Source organism: Danio rerio, chromosome 13, assembly GCF_052040795.2.
Source record: "Danio rerio strain M-AB ecotype USA chromosome 13, GRCz13ab, whole genome shotgun sequence".
Lineage (NCBI taxonomy): Eukaryota > Metazoa > Chordata > Actinopteri > Cypriniformes > Danionidae > Danio > Danio rerio.
In genome coordinates, this window is record NC_141033.1 from 130,001 (window position 1) to 154,083 (window position 24,083).

Genomic DNA, 24,083 nt, shown 5'->3' on the forward strand with positions numbered 1-24,083 from the left:
GCGGAACGAACCGCCAACTATTCCAGCATGTTTTACACAGCGGATCCTCTTCCAGCTGCAACCCAGTACTGGGAAACACCCATACACACTCATTCACACTCTTACACTATGTTCAGTGTAGTTGATCAGTTCCCCTATAGCGCATGTGTTTGGACTGTGGGGGAACAAAAACCCAGTTTTTGTTTACTTGTGCAAGCTTGAACCTAAAATAAAGTTGGAGTTTGAGTCTCGGCTGGGTCAGTTGGTGTTTCTGTGTGGAGTTTGCATGTTCTCCCCGTGTTGGTGTGGGTTTCCTCCGGGTGCTCCGGTTTCCCTCACAGTCCAAACACATGCGCTATAGGGGAACTGATCAACTACACTGGCCGTAGTGTATGAGTGTGTATGGGTGTGTGTGTGTGTGTGTGTGTGAATGAGTGTGTATGGGTGTTTCCCAGTGATTGCTTGCAGCTGGAAGGGCATCCACTGTGTAACCATATGCTGGAATAGTTGGCGGTTCATTCCGCTGTGGCGACCCCTGATCAAAAAAATGAATGTACTGTTTATTAAATAAGAGAAATAAAGCAATAAATAAATAAATAAATAAATAAGAAGATACGTATTCTAGTAGCCTGAAAGATCTGATCATATTTGCCCTATAAAGCAGCACATTTCTTATTTTCAATGAATATAAGTGATTTAATTAAATGTTCTATTTCACAGAAGAACTCTATAAAGATTGGACTTTTTAAGGACCCTGTTTGTACATTTGCCAGCAAGTAACAAAGCAGCTCTAATGTCATCATTGCTCAAGATGTGGCGCTTTTTAAACATGTAAACAGTAGGTAAGACGGGTCCATGTTTGCTTTTGTTTACATTCCTCAAAATGGGTTTGACTCCGGAACAGCGGGTGGCGCTGTCGGCTTCTCCTGGGTCTGTGACGCGCAGCTGACGCCACCGGTTACCGGGGTAGCGGATTATTATCGCGCGCGCACACACACACACAGACCCGCCGCTGGAGCCCCGTGCCCGTCCCGCAACTTTTGTGTCCGCTCCGGTGATGCGCTCGGCCGGTCACTGATGGCGGAGGACAGTGAGTGGGTCCCGGAGAGCATCGCGGGGTTTCTGGGCAGCCCGGACTGGCTGATCCCGCTGGCGGAGTTCATGGAGAGCCGCTGCTCAGGTGAGGCTCCCGTGAACCACTGCCGCCGCCCGTACCGTACTGTACCCTACATTACCCTACTGTACCGTGCTGTAGAGCACCGAGCTGACCGCCGCCGTCTCTGTTTCAGTGTTTGATGACGAGGACGAGAATAAACTGACCTACACGGAGATCCATCAGCAGTACAAGCAGCTGGTGAGGAGCCCTACACGGAGCCCGTACTGGCCTTTACTGTGTGTGACTGTGTGTGAGACTGTGTTTACTGGCCTTTACTGTGTGTGACTGAGTGTGTGACTGTGTTTACTGGCCTTTACTGTGTGTGACTGTGTGTGAGACTGTGTTTACTGGCCTTTACTGTGTGTGACTGTGTGTGAGACTGTGTTTACTGGCCTTTACTGTGTGTGACTGAGTGTGTGACTGTGTTTACTGGCCTTTACTGTGTGTGACTGTGTGTGAGACTGTGTTTACTGGCCTTTACTGTGTGTGACTGTGTGTGAGACTGTGTTTACTGGCCTTTACTGTGTGTGAGACTGTGTTTACTGGCCTTTACTGTGTGTGAGACTGTGTTTACCGGCCTTTACTGTGTGAGACTGTGTGTGAGACTGTGTTTACTGGCCTTTACTGTGTGTGACTGTGTGTGAGACTGTGTTTACTGGCCTTTACTGTGTGAGACTGTGTGTGAGACTGTGTTTACTGGCCTTTACTGTGTGAGACTGTGTGTGAGACTGTGTTTACTGGCCTTTACTGTGTGTGAGACTGTTTACTGGCCTTTACTGTGTGTGAGACTGTGTTTACTGGCCTTTACTGTGTGAGACTGAGTGTGAGACTGTGTTTACTGGCCTTTACTGTGTGTGACTGAGTGTGTGACTGTGTTTACTGGCCTTTACTGTGTGTGACTGAGTGTGAGACTGTGTTTACTGGCCTTCACTGTGTGTGACTGAGTGTGTGACTGTGTTTACTGGCCTTTACTGTGTGTGACTGTGTGTGAGACTGTGTTTACTGGCCTTTACTGTGTGTGACTGTGTGTGAGACTGTGTTTACTGGCCTTTACTGTGTGTGACTGAGTGTGTGACTGTGTTTACTGGCCTTTACTGTGTGTGACTGTGTGTGAGACTGTGTTTACTGGCCTTTACTGTGTGTGACTGTGTGTGAGACTGTGTTTACTGGCCTTTACTGTGTGTGACTGTGTGTGAGACTGTGTTTACTGGCCTTTACTGTGTGTGACTGTGTGTGAGACTGTGTTTACTGGCCTTTACTGTGTGTGACTGAGTGTGAGACTGTGTTTACTGGCCTTTACTGTGTGTGAGACTGTGTTTACCGGCCTTTACTGTGTGAGACTGTGTGTGAGACTGTGTTTACTGGCCTTTACTGTGTGTGACTGTGTGTGAGACTGTGTTTACTGGCCTTTACTGTGTGTGAGACTGTGTTTACTGGCCTTTACTGTGTGTGAGACTGTGTTTACCGGCCTTTACTGTGTGAGACTGTGTGTGAGACTGTGTTTACTGGCCTTTACTGTGTGTGACTGTGTGTGAGACTGTGTTTACTGGCCTTTACTGTGTGAGACTGTGTGTGAGACTGTGTTTACTGGCCTTTACTGTGTGAGACTGTGTGTGAGACTGTGTTTACTGGCCTTTACTGTGTGTGAGACTGTGTTTACTGGCCTTTACTGTGTGTGAGACTGTGTTTACTGGCCTTTACTGTGTGAGACTGAGTGTGAGACTGTGTTTACTGGCCTTTACTGTGTGTGACTGAGTGTGTGACTGTGTTTACTGGCCTTTACTGTGTGTGACTGAGTGTGAGACTGTGTTTACTGGCCTTCACTGTGTGTGACTGAGTGTGTGACTGTGTTTACTGGCCTTCACTGTGTGTGACTGAGTGTGTGACTGTGTTTACTGGCCTTTACTGTGTGTGACTGTGTGTGAGACTGTGTTTACTGGCCTTTACTGTGTGTGACTGTGTGTGAGACTGTGTTTACTGGCCTTTACTGTGTGTGACTGAGTGTGAGACTGTGTTTACTGGCCTTTACTGTGTGTGAGACTGTGTTTACCGGCCTTTACTGTGTGAGACTGTGTGTGAGACTGTGTTTACTGGCCTTTACTGTGTGTGACTGTGTGTGAGACTGTGTTTACTGGCCTTTACTGTGTGAGACTGAGTGTGAGACTGTGTTTACTGGCCTTTACTGTGTGTGACTGTGTGTGAGACTGTGTTTACTGGCCTTTACTGTGTGAGACTGTGTGTGAGACTGTGTTTACTGGCCTTTACTGTGTGTGACTGTGTGTGAGACTGTGTTTACTGGCCTTTACTGTGTGTGACTGAGTGTGAGACTGTGTTTACTGGCCTTTACTGTGTGTGAGACTGTGTTTACTGGCCTTTACTGTGTGTGACTGTGTGTGAGATTGTGTTTACTGGCCTTTACTGTGTGTGAGACTGTGTTTACTGGCCTTTACTGTGTGTGACTGTGTGTGAGACTGTGTTTACTGGCCTTTACTGTGTGAGACTGTGTGTGAGACTGTGTTTACTGGCCTTTACTGTGTGTGACTGTGCTTTGCTGTTTTATCTCTGCACTTTAATGTGCTTTACTGTTTTACTCTTTGCGTGACTGTGTTATAACTGAGCTTTACTGTGTTTGTGTTGTGACTGGGTTGTGACTGTGCTTTGCTGTTTTACTCTGCGTGACTGTTATGACTGAGCTTTACTGTGTTTGACTTTGTGTGACTGTGCTTTACTGTGTGTGGGTGTGTGTGTGAGTGTGTGTGAGACTGTGTTTACTGGCCTTTACTGTGTGTGACTGTGTGTGAGATTGTGTTTACTGGCCTTTACTGTGTGTGAGACTGTGTTTACTGGCCTTTACTGTGTGTGACTGTGTGTGAGACTGTGTTTACTGGCCTTTACTGTGTGTGACTGTGTGTGAGACTGTGTTTACTGGCCTTTACTGTGTGTGACTGTGTGTGAGACTGTGTTTACTGGCCTTTACTGTGTGAGACTGTGTGTGAGACTGTGTTTACTGGCCTTTACTGTGTGTGACTGTGTGTGAGACTGTGTTTACTGGCCTTTACTGTGTGAGACTGTGTGTGAGACTGTGTTTACTGGCCTTTACTGTGTGAGACTGTGTGTGAGACTGTGTTTACTGGCCTTTACTGTGTGTGACTGTGCTTTGCTGTTTTATCTCTGCACTTTAATGTGCTTTACTGTTTTACTCTTTGCGTGACTGTGTTATAACTGAGCTTTACTGTGTTTGTGTTGTGACTGGGTTGTGACTGTGCTTTGCTGTTTTACTCTGCGTGACTGTTATGACTGAGCTTTACTGTGTTTGACTTTGTGTGACTGTGCTTTACTGTGTGTGGGTGTGTGTGTGTGAGTGTGTGTGTGACTGTTATGGTTGTGGCTGTAGAAGAGTGTGCTGTGACTACTGTGTCTGATGTGTTGTGATTGTTTTGAATGACTGTGATTGTGTTTTGATCATAACGTTACTGTGTGACTGTTATGACTGTGTTGACTGTACTGTGACGGTTATGACTGTATTGTGACTGTATTGCCTGTGCTGTGACTGTGTTTTGAGCTTTTAGACTGTGCTGTGACTGTGTTTTCACTGGCTGTACTGGGTTGTGACTGTTCTATGATTGGGCTGTGTTGTGATTGTGTTTAGACTGTGCTGTGACTGTTGTATGACTCTGACTGTGTTGTGGTTGTGTTGTGATGATGATGTGCCTGTGTCTGTGTGTGTGTGTTGTTGTTCCTGCAGGTGGAGCGTCTGCTGGAGAACTACATGCAGGATGTGGGCATCAGCGAGCAGCAGTTTCTGGAGGCCTGCTCCTCCTTCAGCAGCTCTGCATCTCTGCAGGTCAGCCTCTGCTGTTCCTCTGGATTACTGCGCTCCGATAATGAGGCTTAGAGTCACTGCACTGAAGCACAGCACTGATCTCATGGAGCCCGCACACACACACACACATGCGCACAAACACACCCACACATGCACACATACACATGCACACACACACACACGCGCACACACACACACACACATGCGCACACACACACATACACATGCACACACGCACACACATGCACACACACACACACACACACACACATGCGCACACACACACACACACACATGCGCACACACACACACATACACACACACACACACTCGGTCTGCAGGACAAACTCACACACACATGGGTTAAGGCTGTTGATGGAGATTAGAGAACTGGGTTAGTGAGTCAGTTCACATGTGCGACTGACCTGCACTGCAGTGTGTGTGTGTGTGTGTGTGTGTGTGTGTCCCATACAGCAGACGCATTCATCTACAGCTACAGATGAGGAGAAACAGCAGAGAACAGAGCAGTACTGACCAGTGCAGACGAGTGGAGTGTGTGTAATGTGATGTAAACAGTGTTCTCCTGTGTGTGTGTGTGTGTGTGTGTGTGTGTGTGTTCTGCAGACGGTGTTTCAGCCTGTTCTAGCGACGGATGACTTCCAGATGTTTCGCTCTCTGATGGTGCAGAAGAACATGGAGCTCCAGCTGCAGGCGCTGCACGTCATCAAGCAGAGGAACGGTACTGTGTGTGTGTGTGTGTGTGTGCTTCAGCTGTTCACACTGATGAGGCATACTCCACACCTCTCTGTATTACTGCAGACTCACACACACCTGCAGGAGAACTGCTCACACACCTGACTGTCTGAGGACGGAGAGGCGTTCTGTCATGTGACATGCTCTCTCTCTCTCTGTGTGTGTTTGTGTGTGTGTGTGTCAGGCGGGCTGCCGGAGTGTTTGACAGACGGTGTGGATGTGATGTCTGAACTGGAGCAGCAGGAAATGAAGATTCTTCAGGAGGTTCTCAGGTCACTTCACCTTATTAGTCAGCTTTACCTGCGCCAGCAGCATTATATAATCACACACACACACACACACACACACTCCAGAATGAGTGTCCTCAGATGTGTGCGTCCCAGATCTGTGTCCTGGCTGAGCTCTGGGCTAATAGAGGATTGCTGCTCACAGTAGAGCTCAGTGTGTTCGGCGAGGCGGGCCGGGCCGCTGTGTGTAAGCAGATTAACACACACACACACACACACACACTAGCAGAGCAGCGCAGTATTCTCAGAGCTGTGCGTCTGGACCACCGCCAGATCCTGCCCTCACTCATAATTAAGATGCTCACGTTAATCAATACCATTAGGAGATCAGGGTTAGTTCACAGATCACACCGCTCACACACACACACACACACACACACACACACACACACACACACAGGGATGTGGAGATTACACTCTGAAAACACAATAAATCTATTTTGTGTGTGTGTGTGTGTGCAGGAGGTCTAAGGAGGAGTATGATCTGCAGATGGGTCAGTGTGGGCTGGGCAGTGAGGATCTTGCCTCCACCTCCAGCAGTGTGTCTGAGACTCCACAGAACCCTGAGCAGCGGCTGAGCAACGGGGTGAGTGACCCACTGACACTGACCCAGCCTGACTCTGAGGTGAGTGACCCGCTGAAGCTGGATTTATAGCTGCTGCCGCATCGTGCACCTCCGCTGACTACACACACACACACACCTGACGAAACGGACGAGGCTGTCACTCGCTGTGTTTGCCGTGGTGATGGACAGGGGGCGCTCGAATGAAACCCACCGTACAGTCAGACGCATGAACAGAAGCAGACGGTGTCTGTAACGAGATCACATCATTCATATCTTCAATATCGTTAAACTCATTATTGTTAATGTTGTTCTAGATGATTTTACTGATTAGAGGGATCTTTATAACTGTTGTGCTGCATCAGCTGCTTCTGTTCATATCTCGGACAGCTCTACCTGTTAACGTTTATTTAAATATGAGCGTGAGCTGCTCTACACATATACTCTTTATTATGGCAAGAATAAAAGCAAAGAAAGTCCCTAAACTCACTATAAGACAGCTGTTTATTGATCTGCAGTTCACACATCACTGTCTGGCTGCCTCTGTCCTCTACTGCTGCTGATACACTGCTCCAACACTCCTGACCATCAGCAGCAACACAGCCCAGAGAATCAGCATGAGTGTGGAGTAACCCACCGCTCAACACCACACTGCAGTCATCACCGCTGCAGACTGACTCTCCTGCTCAGCTCATATCAGACACAGCGCCGCACACACACTGCTCGCTCCAGTCCTGAGAATCACGCGCTACGCCGGCCCAAACCATCACCGACCCACTGACACTGACCCACACTGACTCTGGGTCAGCCCTGCGCTCATGCTCAGCTCTGTGTCCACAGATGGAGGAGTCCAGCACAGCCACACAGAGGAAGAGGGAGGAGAGCGAGCCCACGGCCACCGCAGCCTGTGAGACTCACACACACACACACACACGCACGCACGCACGCACGCACGCACACACACACACACACACGGTTGTGATGATCAGATAAGTGTGATAATCAGTGTGTGTGTGTGTGTGTGTGTGTTTGGCAGGTAAGAGTAAAGCTCTCCCGGCGGTCAGGGCTCCGCTCAGGGGTTCAGTGTGTGTGAAGCAGAGCAGCGCAGAGAGAGAGAGAGAGCTGGAGCGAGCGAGAGACACACACACAGACTGCAGAACACTGACCGTAAGACACACACACACACACACACACACACACACACACACACACACACACACACTCTGAACATTAGAGAGGTGTTGTAATGATGATCCACAGCTCTGATGTGAAGAGATTAATCACACACTCCACAGATACACTGAGCTGCAGACGTGTGTGTGTGTGTGTGTGTGTGTGTGTGCGCAGGATGAGGTGGCGTTACAGCAGCGATCCGAGTATCTGAAGCAGCAGAGAGATAAACTGCAGGCGCTGAAGAGACAGACGGGGAAGGGGCTCACGGACACGGCAGCGGCGGCGGCCCCCGAGCCCAAACCAGCCACACAGGTACACACACACACACACACACACACACACCTCACTGTCAGCACACACGTCTCTTATACACACACACACACACTCCTGCTGATGCAGTGGTTATATATGGTATTTCTCACACAAGTGTCGACACGCTGCTGGAATGAGAAACACGCAGGCAGCAGAGTGTGTGCACACACACACACACACACACACACACACTCTCTCTATCTCTGTGTCTGCAGGAGATCTCTGTGGAGGAGAAGAAGAAGCTGCAGAAGAGGAAGCACGTGGCGGAGAAGCTGAAGGAGGAGGTGATCAAGAAGTGAGGCGTGGGGCTCGGTCAGGGACAGCAGCAGCAGTTTTATATCTCTTTATTTATATTTTTGTATGTGTGTGTAGTTTCTGGTCTCTCCATTAATGAGCTGCTATTGTGCATCACTGACTGTATCTCACACACACACACACACACACACACACACACACACACACACACACACACACACCTGCACTGATGTTCACTGACATCCCCCAATAAACCATCACCTGTAGAGCTCAGAGAGAGAGACCACCGCCTCCGCTCATTCCTCCAGCTCAGACACCTGTGTGTGTGTGTGTGTGTGTGTGTGTGTGTGTGTGTGTGTGTGTGTGTGTGTGTGTGTGTGAGTGTGGAGCATCTTCAGCACACCATCAGTCCACCGTACAGATCACACACACTGGTATTGGTGGTTTACGGTTGCTGGAACGGGCCTTTATGGAGTTGCAGCAACAGAATTAGGAACTGAAATCTCCCTCATCAAGCAGAAACACGACACAGACGAGTGTCCACTGTCCTGATCAGCACACAGCACACAGAGGAGGGAGAGAGACGGCATTTATTCATGCTCAAATCCACAGAATCATCAACACACTCCTCATTTAAGCTAAATCAACTACTAATGTGATTTACCTGAGTGCAGATGGCCACGGGTACAGGTTTAACTATACATGTGAGGACTCTGAAACTGCTGCTGGCATGACACTGCTCCTCACTAATGAAAAGTGCTCATAAATCAGCCAGAAGATGTTTAATCAGGATCTGATGATGTCTGTGAGGGTTAGGCCACGACCATCATCATGAACCTGAGAGAAACAATAATGTCCTCACTAAGATACTGAAACAAACCTGTGTGTGTGTGTGTGTGTGTGTGTGTGTGTGTGTGTGTGTGTGTGTTTTCAGTAAGTCTGCTGGTGTGTGTTGCCTCAGTATTGATCTTCAGCGTTCTCGCCTTACACACTTCCACTCGTCTGTGTGTTCTGGTGAATGTGCTGTGTGAAACAGAATTCAATACTGTGTTCATGAATGATGGATCAGAGGAAGACGATTAACCGTACACACATCAGTTTAACGGCTGGCAGCAAGAAAAAAGCCCGATCAGCTGAGCTGTGGAGGAGAAAGCGTGTGAAGAAAACTCGATATGGAAAATAATTACTGTACATTACATCTTACAGAGCGTTTAACCTGCACACACTCAGCACTGTCACTTCAAGACGTTACACATCATCAGGGGTCACCAATCTCAGTCCTGCTGAGTCTAGCTCCAACCGGCCTCAACACACCTGCCTGAGTGTTCTGTGCTGTTCCAGTAGATGAGACATGAGCAGATGTTCACTCCTGCTGCGGTGTGTGTGTGTGTGTGTGTGTCAGTGTCTTGATGAAAATGTTGTGCTGCAACTCTTTCAAGTTTCTTTCAGTGACATCCCACACGCCTCATTAGTTTGCTTCTCCTGTTTTTATTATATTTGACATTTACATTAGGTTGTTGAGCAGACGCTGCTGTCCAAAGTGACCTACAAATGAAGAAGCGTTCAGCATGGAGAGGCAATGCACAGCAGAAGTGCTGCTACACCAGCTAGAGAGAGCAGTTAGAGAAACAAGCCACTGACAACTGATCTGATCAGCACCGTACAAAGGAGCACGTCTAGTTGTGTGGCGTACATCTGCAGATCGTCTACCTCAAGAATCAGTCGATGTTTATTCTGTGGTTAAATCGGCACGATTAGTTGAGAATTCTTCAGCTGTTCTCCTGGAAGAGGAGATGGATGGAGGAGTGTGTGGTCTGGATGGGTTTACTCCTCAGGTGTCTCCAGCAGTCAGGTGTGTTTTTAATCTCCTGGCTCTTTCCAGCTCTACCATGATTTGATCAATTTGCCCAATAATGCACATTCATAAATAATCAAAGTGCCTCATGCAGTGAACGTCTCCTGTTGCAAATCCATTGAGTTTTGTTAAAAGATGTTCATATCTCTGACTCTGGTTTTGTGCATCTTCTGTGAGAGGCTGCTGTACACACACACTGATCTCTGCACATATTCAGGATGCCAAAACAAGGTGGACTATGATAATCTGTGGAGAGATTTAATAAACCCACCTATAAAAAGATTAAGGATACAGTGCGTGACTATACAGAATATCCACCATGTTGAGCTGATTCTTTCATGCACAAGCGGACGCAGCTATTAGATCTCTACTTTAACTGTGGAAGAACAGCTCATCATGCTCATCATGCTTATCTTTGATGATCCAAACTAGTATTGTGTTATTATACTGGACATTTGTCTGTATGGTCAAACACACTTGTTTGTGGAGCGAGTAGTTTGAGCTTTTACAGCACTTTGTTATTCCTATTTGGCCTAACCCAGGAGTTCAGGAACAACTGCAGAAAGAGCTGGAGCATACGGTCAACAGATAGACACAGATGTGACCCTATAGAAAGGCAGACTCATGACCCTATATAGAACATGCTATGCTATACAGAACAGAATGCTATAGTATGATAAAGCGGCATGGCCCTATAGAAAGACAAAGAGACAACCCCCTATAGAAGGATAGAGTCGTGACCCTATACAAAGAAAACGAACAGTGACCCTATAGAAAGAAATGTGACCCTATATAAATATAAAGGCATGACCCTATAGAGAGAAATAGACATGACCCTGTAGAAACACATACATGACACTAGAAAAAAAGAGACGTGACCCTATAGAGATATATAGAAGAGACATTTTCCAAGAAAGAAAAATAAACATGACCCTATAGAAGAAACAGAGACATGACCATAAAGAAAGGAGATGTGTGTGTTGCTGTGCTCAGTCTGAGTGTGTGTGAGCTGTGCATGCTGGGCTGTGTGTGGTGTGCAGTGGTCTGCTGTACTGTGAGTGCCAGTCTCTGTCAAACACTGCCCTGACGCGCTGCAGCACACTGCTGCTGTTCCCCTGCTGCTGCTGCCGGATGACCAGCCCCACGCCAGCGCTGGACACAAACTCACTGCCCATCCAGCTCAGACTGCCTGAAACACACACACACACACACACACACACACACACACACACACCAGCATTAGTGAGGAGTGCAGAATGCAGCCCAGTGTGTGTGTGTGTGTGTGTGTGTGTGTGTGTGTGTGTGTGGATGGAGAAGCTCTGCTCTCACCGATGTACAGTGATGTGTCCGTCAGCACGAATCTGCTGCGGTTCAGTGTGTCCGGCTGCGGGAGACTGAAGAAGCGCTGCAACAGCACACAAACACCAGCTCAACACACACTACAGGCAAGATGAACACTGCTCTCTGATTGGCTGATCAGCACTCTCTAGGGTTCGGTTATCATCAGATAAAGGCACAGCTAAAGTAGTTCCAGCAGGTTTAGAGCGCATTACAGCTCCATATCCCTACGTGTGTGTGTGTGTGTGTGTGTACTCACGGCCTCCACTGAGCAGCTGAGGGTCTGAAAGCACAGGTTCTGCAGTGACCAGAGTGTGTTGTGTGTCAGCGGGTGTGTGTGTGTCCAACAGCTGACCAACACACGCACACTGATGCCGCTCTTCACCAGCAGAGCCTCACGCAGCATACTGTCAATCCCAGACCAGTACCTGACACACACACGCGCACGCACACACGCACACACACACACACACACACATGCATACAGAGACAGACACACATGAACAGACTGCAGGCTGGTGAGTGTGTGTCAGCAGATAAACACTGATGTAGACACTGGAGCTGCCGTCATGTTATAGAGTCGGGGGCTGCAGCTCTGCTCCTGGAGATCCGCCTACCTGCAGAGTCCAGCCCTGATCAAACACACACACACACACACCTGTCTGTAATCATCAGGTGCTGCTTTAGCTCCTGTTAGCTGCTTCAGGTGTGTTTGATCAGGGTTGTAGCTGATCTCTGCAGGAAGGTGGATGTCCAGGAGCAGGGTTGCTGCCCCCGACTCTGTCCCCCGTTGTAACGTGCAGAACTCGGTCTTCAGCTCTCTGTGGGCTGGTTTGACTCCGGGTCTTCTCTGAACACACTCACCTGAGCTGGCTGCGGTTCAGCAGGGGCAGGTAGTCAGGGATGGAGATGTAGATGAAGCTCTGGGCCTCCTGGATCACTCTGCTGATGGCCTCCAGGTCTTTGGTCCGCTCTCGAGTGCAGAAAACATCTGGAGAAGTCTAGAAAACACGAACATGCTCGGCTTCATCACCGAGCAGAATATTAACGCCAGTCAGTCATTAACGCTCAGTCATTCAGGGCGGGGTTATCAGTCATTCAGGGCGGGGTTATCAGTTATTTAGGGCGGGGTTATCAGTTATTTAGGGCAGGGCTATCAGTCATTCAGGGCGGGGTTATCAGTCATTTAGGGTGGGGTTATCAGTCATTTAGGGTGGGGTTATCAGTCATTTAGGGCGGGGTTATCAGTCATTTAGGGCGGGGTTATCAGTTATTTAGGGCAGGGCTATCAGTCATTCAGGGCGGGGTTATCAGTCATTTAGGGTGGGGTTATCAGTCATTTAGGGTGGGGTTATCAGTCATTTAGGGCGGGGTTATCAGTCATTTAGGGCGGGGTTATCAGTCATTTAGGGGGGTTATCAGTCACGTAGGGCGGGGTTATCAGTCACGTAGGGCGGGGTTATCAGTCATTTAGGACGGGGTTATCAGTCATTTAGGGCAGGGTTATCAGTCATTTAGGGCAGGGTTATCAGTCATTTAGGGCGGGGTTATCAGTTATTTAGGGCGGGGTTATCAGTCATTTAGGGGTGGGGTTATCAGTCATTTAGGGCAGGGTTATCAGTCATTTAGGGCGGGGTTATCAGTCATTCAGGGCGGGGTTATCAGTCATTTAGGACGGGGTTATCAGTCACGTAGGGCGGGGTTATCAGTTATTTAGGGCGGGGTTATCAGTCATTTAGGACGGGGTTATCAGTCATTTAGGGCAGGGTTATCAGTCATTTAGGGCGGGGTTATCAGTTTTTTAGGGCGGGATTATCAGTCATTTAGGGGTGGGGTTATCAGTCATTTAGGGCAGGGTTATCAGTCATTTAGGGGTGTGGTTATCAGTTATTTAGGGCGGGGTTATCAGTCATTAAGGGCGGGACTATTTGTCATTTAGGGCAGGGATATGAGTGATATGGGGCGGGGTTATCAGTCATTTAGGGCGGGGTTATCAGTCATTTAGGGTGGGGTTATCAGCACTTTATGGGCGGGGCTATCAGTCCTTTAGGGTGGAGCTTTAGTAAAGTCTTCCTCCATGTTGTCAGCATCACCCACCCAGAAATGCACTTCATTATTTGTGGTTTCAGTATGTGTGTCGTGATTTGGGAAAATCGGACAACCTTTACTTCCATTTCATGCTGACTAATAACGCCAGTGTCCGCTTTAATCAAACGAGACATCTACATCTGTAAGTCTACACCCGCAGTCCTCTCGGTGCAGTAGATGAGCATGTGATCTCTCTCCACCAATGAGAAGAGTGTGTGCTGTCAGACGGGGACTCACGGAGATGTAGACCTGCGCTTCGGTGTCGTCCAGCTGCAGACGGAGGTTCTGGTCCCGGCTGGTCAGAGCGCTCAGCTTCTTGGACCACAGCGACGGCACAAACTCCTTATACTGCAGCTGCCAGTAGAGGCTGAAAACCCGGTGCAGATCCGCCACCAGACAGCTGCAGTCCAGCAGCACCAGCCCAAACTCCTTCATCTGCAGGAAGAACACACCATCAAGAACAGCGCCTCCATCTCACAGAGAACAACTGATCCTGGATCAGCATTACAGTCAGCCAGTCAGGTTTAAGGGATCTGTTATCAGTGCATGTCAGGGTCTGTGTTCTGCATCACTGGGATCAGCTGGTGACCCACTCTGGACTGGGAATAATCAAGGGTTAGGGATCAGGATGGGTTATATTATACAGCTCTGGTGTTCAATACTGATGTTAATCCAGAATTTCTTCCCACTTGGCAAATTGATCACATCACACAGCAGCGCAGCACACGGCCGGAGGAAACAGAGCGATGATCAGATGAGAGCGTAGCTGAACACTGCTCCAACCCTGCGCTCAGACTGACTGCAGGAGACCTCACTGTTCACATTAGTGCAGAACTCCAGCACCCAAACACTGTTCATGTGTGTGTGTGTGTGTGTGTGTGTGCACGTGTCGAGCGGTTGTTTACCGTGGACAGTGATCTCCAGTCCATGCCGGCGCTGCCCATGTACAGGTGTTTACGGTCCACTATCCAGAAGGAGGAGCTGAGCTCACCTTTAGTGAGGGTCTTCATGTTCAGGTAATGCACATCTGCACCTGCACCAACACACACACACACACACACACTCTAAACAAACGTTCCTGGAGTATTTCAGTGTGTTTTGCTGGATAAAGCCCGGTACTGACCCCTGCTAGCGAGTGTGTTGAGCTCGGAGGAGTTTGAGAGTCCACTGACCACCCTCACACTGACGGATCGAGAGCGCAGAGAGATGAGCTGATGGAGCAACAGCTGACCCTGCACAACACACACACACACACACACACACATGCTGCAGTTAACTCCTCATTGGTTCATAATAGCGTGATGTCCAGTGTTCACGTTACTCCCTCATCACTCATGTTCTGCTGTTGATACTGAAGCGCTCAGAGATCTGTTCGTCACCTGTCTGGCCTGAGCAAGGTGTGTTTGGTCTGATGAATTGAGAGTCCATCTCGGAGACACGATCTCCACAGAGCGGCGGGCCCGGTCCAGCAGATCCCCCAGAGCAGATCTCAGAGAAACGCTGTCTTCATAGGGCAGAGAGACGTCTTCAGGGATATTCTCCAGCAGCAGAACTCTGCGAGAGCAGGAGAACACAGCGGTCATCAGCTCAGGATGCTGCAGTCTGATCACGACACCTAAATAAGAGATGTACTGAGCTCCTCATATGCAGATCTGCATGACATCACTGGCCAGGTGTTTGGTGCGGTCTCCTGCTCGGGGTGTTGTGCTTGTGTGGGATAGTATTTGCTTACTCTGTCATGTATCGATCTCATCGTTTCGGCTGGCTACCCAGATACATTCAGTTTAGTTTGCACCAATTCTGGGTTTAAAGTACCATGAAGGCAGCGTGGGCTTAATCATTCCTATTTAGCAACACTGCTCCAGGCCTGGTTCTGTTCTAGACTATGTTCTGACTGTGTTGAGTTTATGTTGTGGTTATAGGGTGAGCTGAAGTTATGTTCAGGTCATGTTCTAGTTATGTTCAGGTTATGTATACTAGCTCAGGTTATGATCAGGATCTAGTTATGTTCAGTTTATGTTCAGGTTAGCTGAAGTTATGTTCAGGTTATGTTTTGGCCATGTTCAGTTTATGCATATGTTTGGGTTATATTCAGATTATGTTAAGATTTATGTTCTGGTTTTGTTGAGGTTATATTCAGGTTATGATCTAGTTATGTTCAGGATCCAGTTATGTTTTGGTCATGTTAGGGTTATGTTCATGTTAGCTGAAGTTATGTTCAGGTTATGTTCAGGTTATGTTCAGGTTATATTCAGGTTATGTTCAGGTTATGTTCAGGTCAGTCTTCATTGTAGGAACTGTAGTAATTTGATCATTTCATATGCTCAGATGTTTACCTGAAATCTGTGCACGTGTTCTGAACTGTGTTTCTGGTTAATCATAACCCGGCTCCTCATTGCAGATGTTGTGATGTGACTTGTGTAAGTTCACACACTGCGATATTAAAGCTGAAACGCTGTATTGTGCTGCCCTAGGAAGGGTCACTGCGACACCTCTCCCCTGATAAATCACATCCAGAAGTGTTTATTTATCATCCTGACAGCGATTCAGCTGGAGAAGCTCATATCTGGCTGCAACAGACAGAATCAGGTCACAAAGACCCGGAATACACAGATCAATAGCAGAAACACAACACCTCCACAACACACACACACACACACACACTCAGGCCTGTAGACAACACACTCATATACACTGATGGAGGTAAATACAGCAATACACACACACACATACACACACACACAGACAGACAGCAGTGTGGTGAATGGTAATGAACACACACACACACACACACTCATATACAGAAGTGTGCATTGCCTTCAGTGTGCCGCTGGTGTGACCGCAGATGCAGACGCTCCGCATCCACAAACATCAGGACAGGTGGAGCTCCTGAAGTCAACATGTTTTCCTGATACACACCAGTGATTGATCATGTCTGAATCATCTGATCTGAACCTGAAAACATGAACCATCAAACGGTTCCTTGCCCTCACTAGTGCACACTACTGTCTGATGAGCAACATATGGAGCTGATTGAGACGCAGCCTTAGAGCTCATGAAGCTGAGAGGTTCACATTCATTTTCAATTTAACTACAGGAGTGAATTTCAGATGGACGTCCACGATGAACACCCTGAACACTCGTCACACGCCTGTCCTCAGAATAAACACGCTGCAGAGCGCTGGCAGAGACCCATGCCAAAGCACACCGCATCCATAGAGTTCTGTGGAGAGCTGCGCTGGTGAAGTGTGTGCGTGATGGTAAAGTGGAGCTCGTGCATTACTCCATCATCATCATCATCATCTTCATCATCATTCAGCGCTCGTCTGCTGATGCTCTCCTGCTAAACCATCTAGATCTGATCACGGCTCCTCTCTCCGGTTACAGATCCTGAGTGTGTGTAAGAGAATATGCTGAGAGTCACGTTACTCGCTCCCTGCCCAACACTGAAGAGCTCAAATCAATACAGACTCTGAACTATCTTTACACACACACACACGCACACACACACACGCACGCACACACACACACGCACACACACACACGCACACACACACACACTCGTACACTACGGCCAGTGTAGTTGATCAGTTCCCCTATAGCGCATGTGTTTGGACTGTGGGGCAAACCAGAGCACCCGGAGGAAACCCACACCAACACGGGGAGAACATGCAAACTCCACACAGAAACACCAACTGACCCAGCCGAGACTCAAACCAGAGACCTTCTTGCTGTGAGGTGATTGTGCTGCCCACTGCGCCACCGTGACAGCCAGTCATGTTTCTGATCTTTTATCTTTTTCAGTTTTGGTGGCCGGTGAATGTTTGAGAAGCACAGCTATGAATGCTAATTTTAAGAAAACTCCAACAACAGTTTATGAACAACTGATTCTATTAAAGCAGTACATTTTTGAACAACTACAAATGTTTTAAGAAGCATTTGTCTAATAAAGAAGTACTTTAACCCTGTTATCTGTTGTTTCTGCCACCCTTTATAATGTATAGCCAACTGTAAGTTAACTGATGAGTGACTGAGTATTTTAAAGTTAAAGAATTAAACATTTCTAATTCAAATGAGCTTTAGATTGTATAATTGATTAAACAGAACTATAATGGTAGAAATAACTTAAATTTGTAAACAAAAACTTCTTAAAATATTGGGTTACACCGACCAACATGTTTGAGCTTTTGGCCATTAGCTAGAATCCTCAATAAATTCAGCTTCACCAACTACAGACCTTTAGCTAATACTGCTTTAAGCTTAATGTGGAAACGGCTTTGACAGAGGGATGCAGAACTGCTGAACTATATCAAGTAAATCTAGCATAGTATTTATTTCAGTGCAACGTCCAGCTTAATGACTCCTAATAAACAGCTAATGAAGGGTTTATTAAGCTAGTAGTGATGGTTAATGCTTTGTTAATGCTGTGAATTGTGACCTCCGTTTGGACCGATATCCTAGTTAAACTCTGATTAGGAAACATGAACATCTCCTCATTGTAAACGTTGATGAGTTTCTTTCTTCTTAGACACAAGAGAAGATACTGTGAAGAGTGCTGGATTAAGCAGACACTGACCTCCGCAGCAGGAGCAGAAGAAACTCAGATGAGTAGATGATGGCAGTGATCTCCATCTCTTTAAATCAGTGTGAGCCGTGCAGACACATGGAGGACTCGCTCTCTACAGCTCCAGCATTAAAGCACACACAGCACTGCTGCTCATTTCATTACTCAACCGCAGACGCCAGGAGAACAACATGCACATTTCTAATAACAGCCAAACATCACATTCAGAAGTGCACTGATGAATAATGCACACAGCAAGTGCACATCACATATAACTAAATACATCTCATCATAATCCAACATCAGAGAAATGCAGAGTACACACACCATCACATCAAGCAAAGCAGCGCTCCATAACAAGAATATTACACTGATAAAATGCAGGAGTGTGTTTAAATGGAGACTGTGTGTGTGTGTGTGTGTGTGTGTGTGTGTGTGTGTGTGTGTGTGTTCTCACCGGCAGCTGCGTCCGCACTGGTCCTCATTGAAGGATTCCTCCTCGTCTCCCCAAACGTCCACAGCGGAGAATATGAGCGCGATCAGCACAGCGCAGCAGCACACCAGCGCAAACACCACCACACACTTGTGCTGCGACTGCAAGACCAGAACACACACACACACACCATCAGAAACACCCTCAAACACCTGCTCATCTGTGTGTGTGTGTGTGTGTGTGTGTGTGTGTGTGTGTGTGTGTGTGTGTGTGCACTGCAGCTCTACAGGTGTACAGTGAATAACACACAGCAGCAGTGAGGTGTACCTGGCAGGCTTTTAGGAGTTTAAGGGTCAGTTCACACAAAATGAAGATTTACTAACAGGATTGTGACGAATGTAGAGGGAGTAAATGATGTCAGGATGTTCAGTTTTTGTGTGACTGGACCGTGTAAGTGTTAACCTAAACACAGCAGTGCTTCAGCAGTTCTGCAGCCGGTATTGACTACAGTTACCTGCGAGTCCAACTGCCCACACTGCTTCACATCAGACAGAGAAATGTAGAATATAGAGATGACAAAGACAACAAAGAACAAACAGAAGATGAATAACTCCACCACCAGCACTTCTAGAGTACATGTAGAGCTGAGCAGAACACATGAGGACTCTGATGCTCTCTCATATCGTCTGACATCTTCTCTGCTCCTCCTCATCTGTCAGAGACTGGAATAATCAGTGTTTTCCTCAGTCTGGAGTCTCCAGCAGATCTCAGCTCTTCAGCTTTGCAGGAGGAGACCGTCTGTCTCAGAGCTGTGTATTGATCGTAGGCTGGAAGCTCCTGATCAATACGTCAATTAAAGCTGCATTAAGCAGAGCTGAGACCCAGAGCGAGAGCTGAACTTCAGTGAAGGCCACAGACTCTGGATCAGTTCACTTCAAACATAAATAAGCCATCAGAGAAACTAATTAACAAGGACACTTACCACCACATACGAGAGGGGATGGAGAGCGGAACATGGCCTGGACTTCAGCAGTTGATGTAGACAGGAGTCCTGCACAGTGGTCAGAGGGGTTGTGAGCTGTTCTTCTTCAGAATAGTGTTCAGGTCACTACTGATGCTGCTGGAGGAAAACCTTCCCTCACTCACTCCTCCAAAACAGCCCAAAGTGCTCAATAATGTTTAATCTGGGTACTGTGCAGGCCATGGGAGATGTTCAGCTTCACTGTCATGTTCATCAGACCGCTCTGCCTGTGCTGTGTATTGGTGCATCCTGATTCACACCGCCAGGATACAGTGATTGACCCCATTGGGTCACATGCTCCTCCAGAATGGTTGGGTAGTCTTCGGCAGTGACCCAGCTCCCATCCAGCACCAGTATTGGGTCTAGAGAAAGCCATGATATTGAGCCCAAACCATCAGTGACCCCACATGCTTGACTCTGGGCATCAGCAGTCTGGGTGGGCCGCTTCTGTGGGGTTTCTCCACACTGTAACTCTCCTGGATGTGGAAAGACAGTGAAGCTGGATCATCAGAGTACAGTAGTCAGCAGTGTGGGTAAGCATCTCTGTTGATTTGATTCTTCATGATGGATTATTTATATATCTGAACTGTCCTCTGTATATATGCGCATCTGCCACTCCGCTGATCATGTGGCTAAATATGATCATAATCAATAAATCAATAAACACTGCTGCTGATGATGCTGATGATGCTGATGATGATGATGATGATGATGATGATGAGTGTGTTGGTGTATGCTGCATCCAGCTGTTGGTCTTTCTGCAAGCTTCACTACAGCTCAGATCAGGCTTCAGTGTCTGTAGTGTAGTTGTGTGTCCAGCAGGCGTGTAATAATCAGCATAATGTACATCCAGCCGGTGGATATCAGATTGATGAGATGTTTCCTACCGGAGCGGCCTGCACAACTCCTGTTACATCTGACTTACACAGTGTGTGAACAACACGAGACTCCAGCGACAAGCATTCGTCTGTTCACAGCAATGGAGACGCCACAGGATGATGCAGACAGCAGCCGCTGCACTCAGTCAAGGGTTAATCTGATGAAGACATGTTACACTCTAGAACATCAGGAGAAGACTCTGAGAGACTGCTGTAGTCTCAGTCTTTCATTCTCCAAGCGTCTGCTGCGGACTTTATTTAGGATCTGAGCTGAGCTGAGCGATGTGCTGCTGCTGCTGCTTTCAGGAGAGTCACACACACACACACACACACACACACACGTGCTGTAAAGCTCACACACACACTGACAGCATCACACACTGAGCAGTGCCTGCGCTGACCGCTGACAGTAATACACACTGCTGATCTGCTGAAACAGACAGCGTGACTAGAACAGAAGCCCAGTGATGCTGCGACTGAAGAGGGAGATCACACACACCACACACACCACACACACCACACCTCTGAGTCTGATCACACACTGAGTTATTGTAGTGATAGAGTCTGAGCAGCTCACCCTACACTACTGATCTGTACATTGACACACACACACACACACACACACACACTCACCTTCATGATGCTCAGCCGTCCTGATGCTCCTCACTTCAGACACACACACACACACTGAGCCCGCATCTCTTCCCTCCAGAAGCTCTACACACATCAGCCAATCAGACACCAGCAGGTCTAAGACTCCACCCACAGACACAACATGACACTCATTCAGAAGAATACCACACACACACACACACACACACACACAATCATACACAGACACATCACAAACACATCAGACAGACACACTCATACACACACACAGTTTAGACACAAGTTAATCACACAGACATGCACACATCTATTTCACACACACAAAATGTGCACACAAATCACACACACACACACACACACACACAAACACAACACAAACACCCAATAACGCACAAATTACAAACATACACACAAATGTCTCTCACACACACACACACACAACACAAACACCCAATAACACACAAATTACAAACATACACACAAATGTCTCTCACACACACACACACACACACACACACACACACACACCAACAGCCAACTATTCCAGCACATGTTTTACACAGCAGATGCCCTTCCAGCTGCAACCCAGTACTGGGAAACACCCATACACACTTTGTTACTCTCATATGCATGTGTTTGGACTGTGGGGGAAACCAGAGCACCCGGAGAAAATCCACGCCAACACGGGGAGAACATGCAAACTCCACACAGAAACACCAACTGACCCAGCCGAGACTCAAACCAGAGACCTTCTTGCTGTGAGGCGATTGTGGAACCCACTGCGCCACTGCGTCACCCCCACAAACAGTCCGTCAGCTGATCAGAGATCAGTACTTCATGACACATTCACATACTGCGATTGGCTGCTTCCCTCCAGCTGTGGTGATTGGCTGACTCCTCCAGCTGTGGTGATTGGTTGACTCCTCCAGCAGAGGGCGCTGTTTGTGCTTGTTGTGTGTCGGAAAGCAACAGCCGTTCATAATCCTTTATTCCTGAACTGATGATGATGATGATGAAGTACAGTCATTTACAGTTAAAGCTCTTTTCAGAAACAATTTTATTATTATTATTATTATTATCTATTTATTTATTTATTTATTTATTTTAGAGACTGGTTAAAGTAATAATATTAATTTAGCTCCTCAGATGCCTGTCTCTTTATTTGTTGAGCTGTGGAGGGATTATTATGGTGTACAATAATGAGCTTTGCTTTAAATTACTTCACGTTTATTTTTGTGATAATGCAGAAGGTTTTATCTTTATTTTTTTACAGTTTTAATTCTGAAATGTTAAATTGTAATGTGATTATACATGTTATTGTCTGTCTTGTGGAAATCATCTCAAAAACAGAAAATAAAATCCCTCAGAAAATAAACAAACATACAAAATAAGTAGGCTAATAAATAAATAAATGAGCAATTAAACAAACTAACAAACAAACAAACAAACTACACATTCTATATTCTATAATCTTTAACTCCGCCCTTTCACGCCTACTAGAGTGCAGCCTATGCGAGCAGGTGTGTATTCAACAGCTGCGAGTGCCGGACTGCTGCTGTGTTGATGTGCAGTAGCTCCACTGCTCCACTAGAGGGAGCGCCGCGCCGCGCTGCGCTGTGTTTCAGATGACGACTGCTCTGGGATATGGGATATAAGTTAGCCTATTCTAAAGCACGGAAGAACAAATCAAATTACATTATTATATCAGTAAGCAAAATAAGCACACTCAAGACTTTACATTTTTAAACATAATAAGAGGATTATTTTCCCAATCTTTTCTCAAAACCCCATTTATAACAGCTGTAAGGTATAAGCAGCTATAAGAATAAAGCCCACTGTTCACTCGGTTTACTAGGGTAAACTGCAGTAATGTGTCTCTAGCTGATTGCTTTTTAATGTTTTTAAATGTTGATATAATTATGATTCTATTTATTCAGTAATGAAAACATGTTTACTGTGTGTAGGCCTGAAATCATATTAAACAGCTCTTAATTCTGCTGTCCAAGTTAAAGATCCTCAGTCGGAGCAACATCCAATCGTCAGCAATACATCTCAATACAACCTGATCTTCTTTACATTTTAGTTTCTATTGTAAACAGATATAATTACCAACAGCAGTTGGACATTTTACAGCAAATCCCCCACTAAATTCCCTAAAACTGCAGACAATTATCTGAAAAACTGATTTAAACCCGTCAGTGTTTACTCCTGTATGAGTCTAATGTGTCATTCTGGTCTTAAAAGGGTGTTAAAAGTGTTAAACTTGACTTGATGAAACCTGCAGAAGCTCTGGCTTTACACTAATAGAGCTGCTTGTGGAGCTCTTCTCCTGCCATATCAGCTGTATCTGTCATTTTATTAGCTGAATTTAGTTTTAGATGCGTTTTCTTTACGTAAATAATGTTCTGGCAAACACTGAGAACTGCTGGGAAATAAAACTGCTCGCCAGATTCACTCTTTCACCATTAAACTCAGCGATCCAGTGAAGATAATGCAGCACATGTGTCAGCAGCAGAGCCCTGTACAGCTCACACATTAGATTATTCTGCTGTTTAAACACGTTTCACACGAAAAGTCAACATAATAGTGTTGATTCTGTAATTAATGATGAGTATAATGTCATAATTATCATGATCACTCAGCAAAACCCAGTTGATCTGCTCCTCCTCACCCTGCTTTCATCAAATGAATCCAGCCTTGTTAAGACATTAGCTATTTAATATTAATCAATCTGAGCTGCTGTATAAGCCCTTTGCGGAGTTGTCTGATTACATCAGATATCAGATCAGAACAGCTGCAGTAATATTTGATTGAGTTATGTGCCTTTATAGGATTTATTGATTTAGATTTACAGAAGAATTCCGATATCATCTCAGCATCTGTGATGAACACTGATTTTCTGCTGTGAAGACTCGACAGATGCAGTATTAGTGATGCTCTGTGCTCCTCCACACACACGGCGGATATCAGTCATTAATACTGTCAAATGAGCCA

The 24,083-nt window shown here is 46.7% G+C and overlaps 4 protein-coding genes across 23 annotated transcripts in view; 3 read left to right on the plus strand and 1 right to left on the minus strand.

Moving 5' to 3' along the window:
• Positions 1-18,856, plus strand: part of prorsd1 (prolyl-tRNA synthetase domain containing 1) — a gene marked incomplete at its 3' end in the record, with an annotated part of 78,620 nt that extends 59,764 nt beyond the window's left edge. The window contains 2 exon segments of the mRNA NM_200642.2: positions 8,619-8,637; positions 18,839-18,856.
• nrxn1b (neurexin 1b) overlaps positions 1-24,083 on the plus strand; it is a gene marked incomplete at its 5' end in the record, with an annotated part of 604,334 nt that overhangs the window by 10,394 nt on the left and 569,857 nt on the right.
• Positions 940-8,583, plus strand: cfap36 (cilia and flagella associated protein 36). 4 transcript variants are annotated; one of them, XR_015505412.1, is made up of 11 exons: positions 940-1,159; positions 1,269-1,333; positions 4,881-4,979; positions 5,583-5,697; positions 5,896-5,983; positions 6,461-6,623; positions 7,401-7,467; positions 7,597-7,727; positions 7,908-8,045; positions 8,261-8,468; positions 8,503-8,583. XR_015505412.1 is itself a non-coding variant. In NM_001040322.1 (11 exon segments), coding segments are annotated over 10 exon segments (1,053 nt in total). In that variant the 5' UTR covers positions 953-1,056; the 3' UTR covers positions 8,345-8,468; positions 8,499-8,577.
• LOC108192002 (inactive phospholipase D5) overlaps positions 9,773-24,083 on the minus strand; it is a 32,085-nt gene continuing 17,774 nt past the window's right edge. For 3 of the 17 annotated variants that reach the window (XM_087278668.1, XM_087278666.1, XM_087278667.1), the window contains exons 3-12: positions 21,944-22,086; positions 18,603-18,739; positions 14,961-15,135; positions 14,705-14,813; positions 14,487-14,614; positions 13,819-14,016; positions 12,358-12,494; positions 11,753-11,921; positions 11,485-11,560; positions 9,773-11,344 (exon numbers count right to left, since the gene is read on the minus strand). In XM_087278668.1, coding sequence (XP_087134794.1) covers positions 11,145-11,344; positions 11,485-11,560; positions 11,753-11,921; positions 12,358-12,494; positions 13,819-14,016; positions 14,487-14,614; positions 14,705-14,813; positions 14,961-15,135; positions 18,603-18,739; positions 21,944-22,069 — 1,455 coding nt within the window. In that variant the 5' untranslated portion in view covers positions 22,070-22,086 and the 3' untranslated portion in view covers positions 9,773-11,144. Of the gene's footprint in view, positions 11,345-11,484; positions 11,561-11,752; positions 11,922-12,357; positions 12,495-13,818; positions 14,017-14,486; positions 14,615-14,704; positions 14,814-14,960; positions 15,136-15,917; positions 16,152-18,602; positions 18,740-19,560; positions 21,167-21,943; positions 22,087-24,083 lie in introns of those variants that run through there. The other 14 variants (XM_087278676.1, XM_087278675.1, XM_087278673.1 and 11 more) reach the window with 12 other exon arrangements.

Coding starts and splice junctions, on each gene's coding strand:
- cfap36 (XM_087278497.1), top strand. CDS start 1,057: ATGGCGGAGGACAGTGAGTGGGTCCCGGAGAGCATCGCGGGGTTTCTG. Junction 5,984..6,460: donor ATTCTTCAGGAGGTTCTCAG/GTCACTTCACCT, acceptor GTGTGTGTGCAG/GAGGTCTAAGGAGGAGTATG. Junction 8,046..8,260: donor AGCCCAAACCAGCCACACAG/GTACACACACAC, acceptor CTGTGTCTGCAG/GAGATCTCTGTGGAGGAGAA.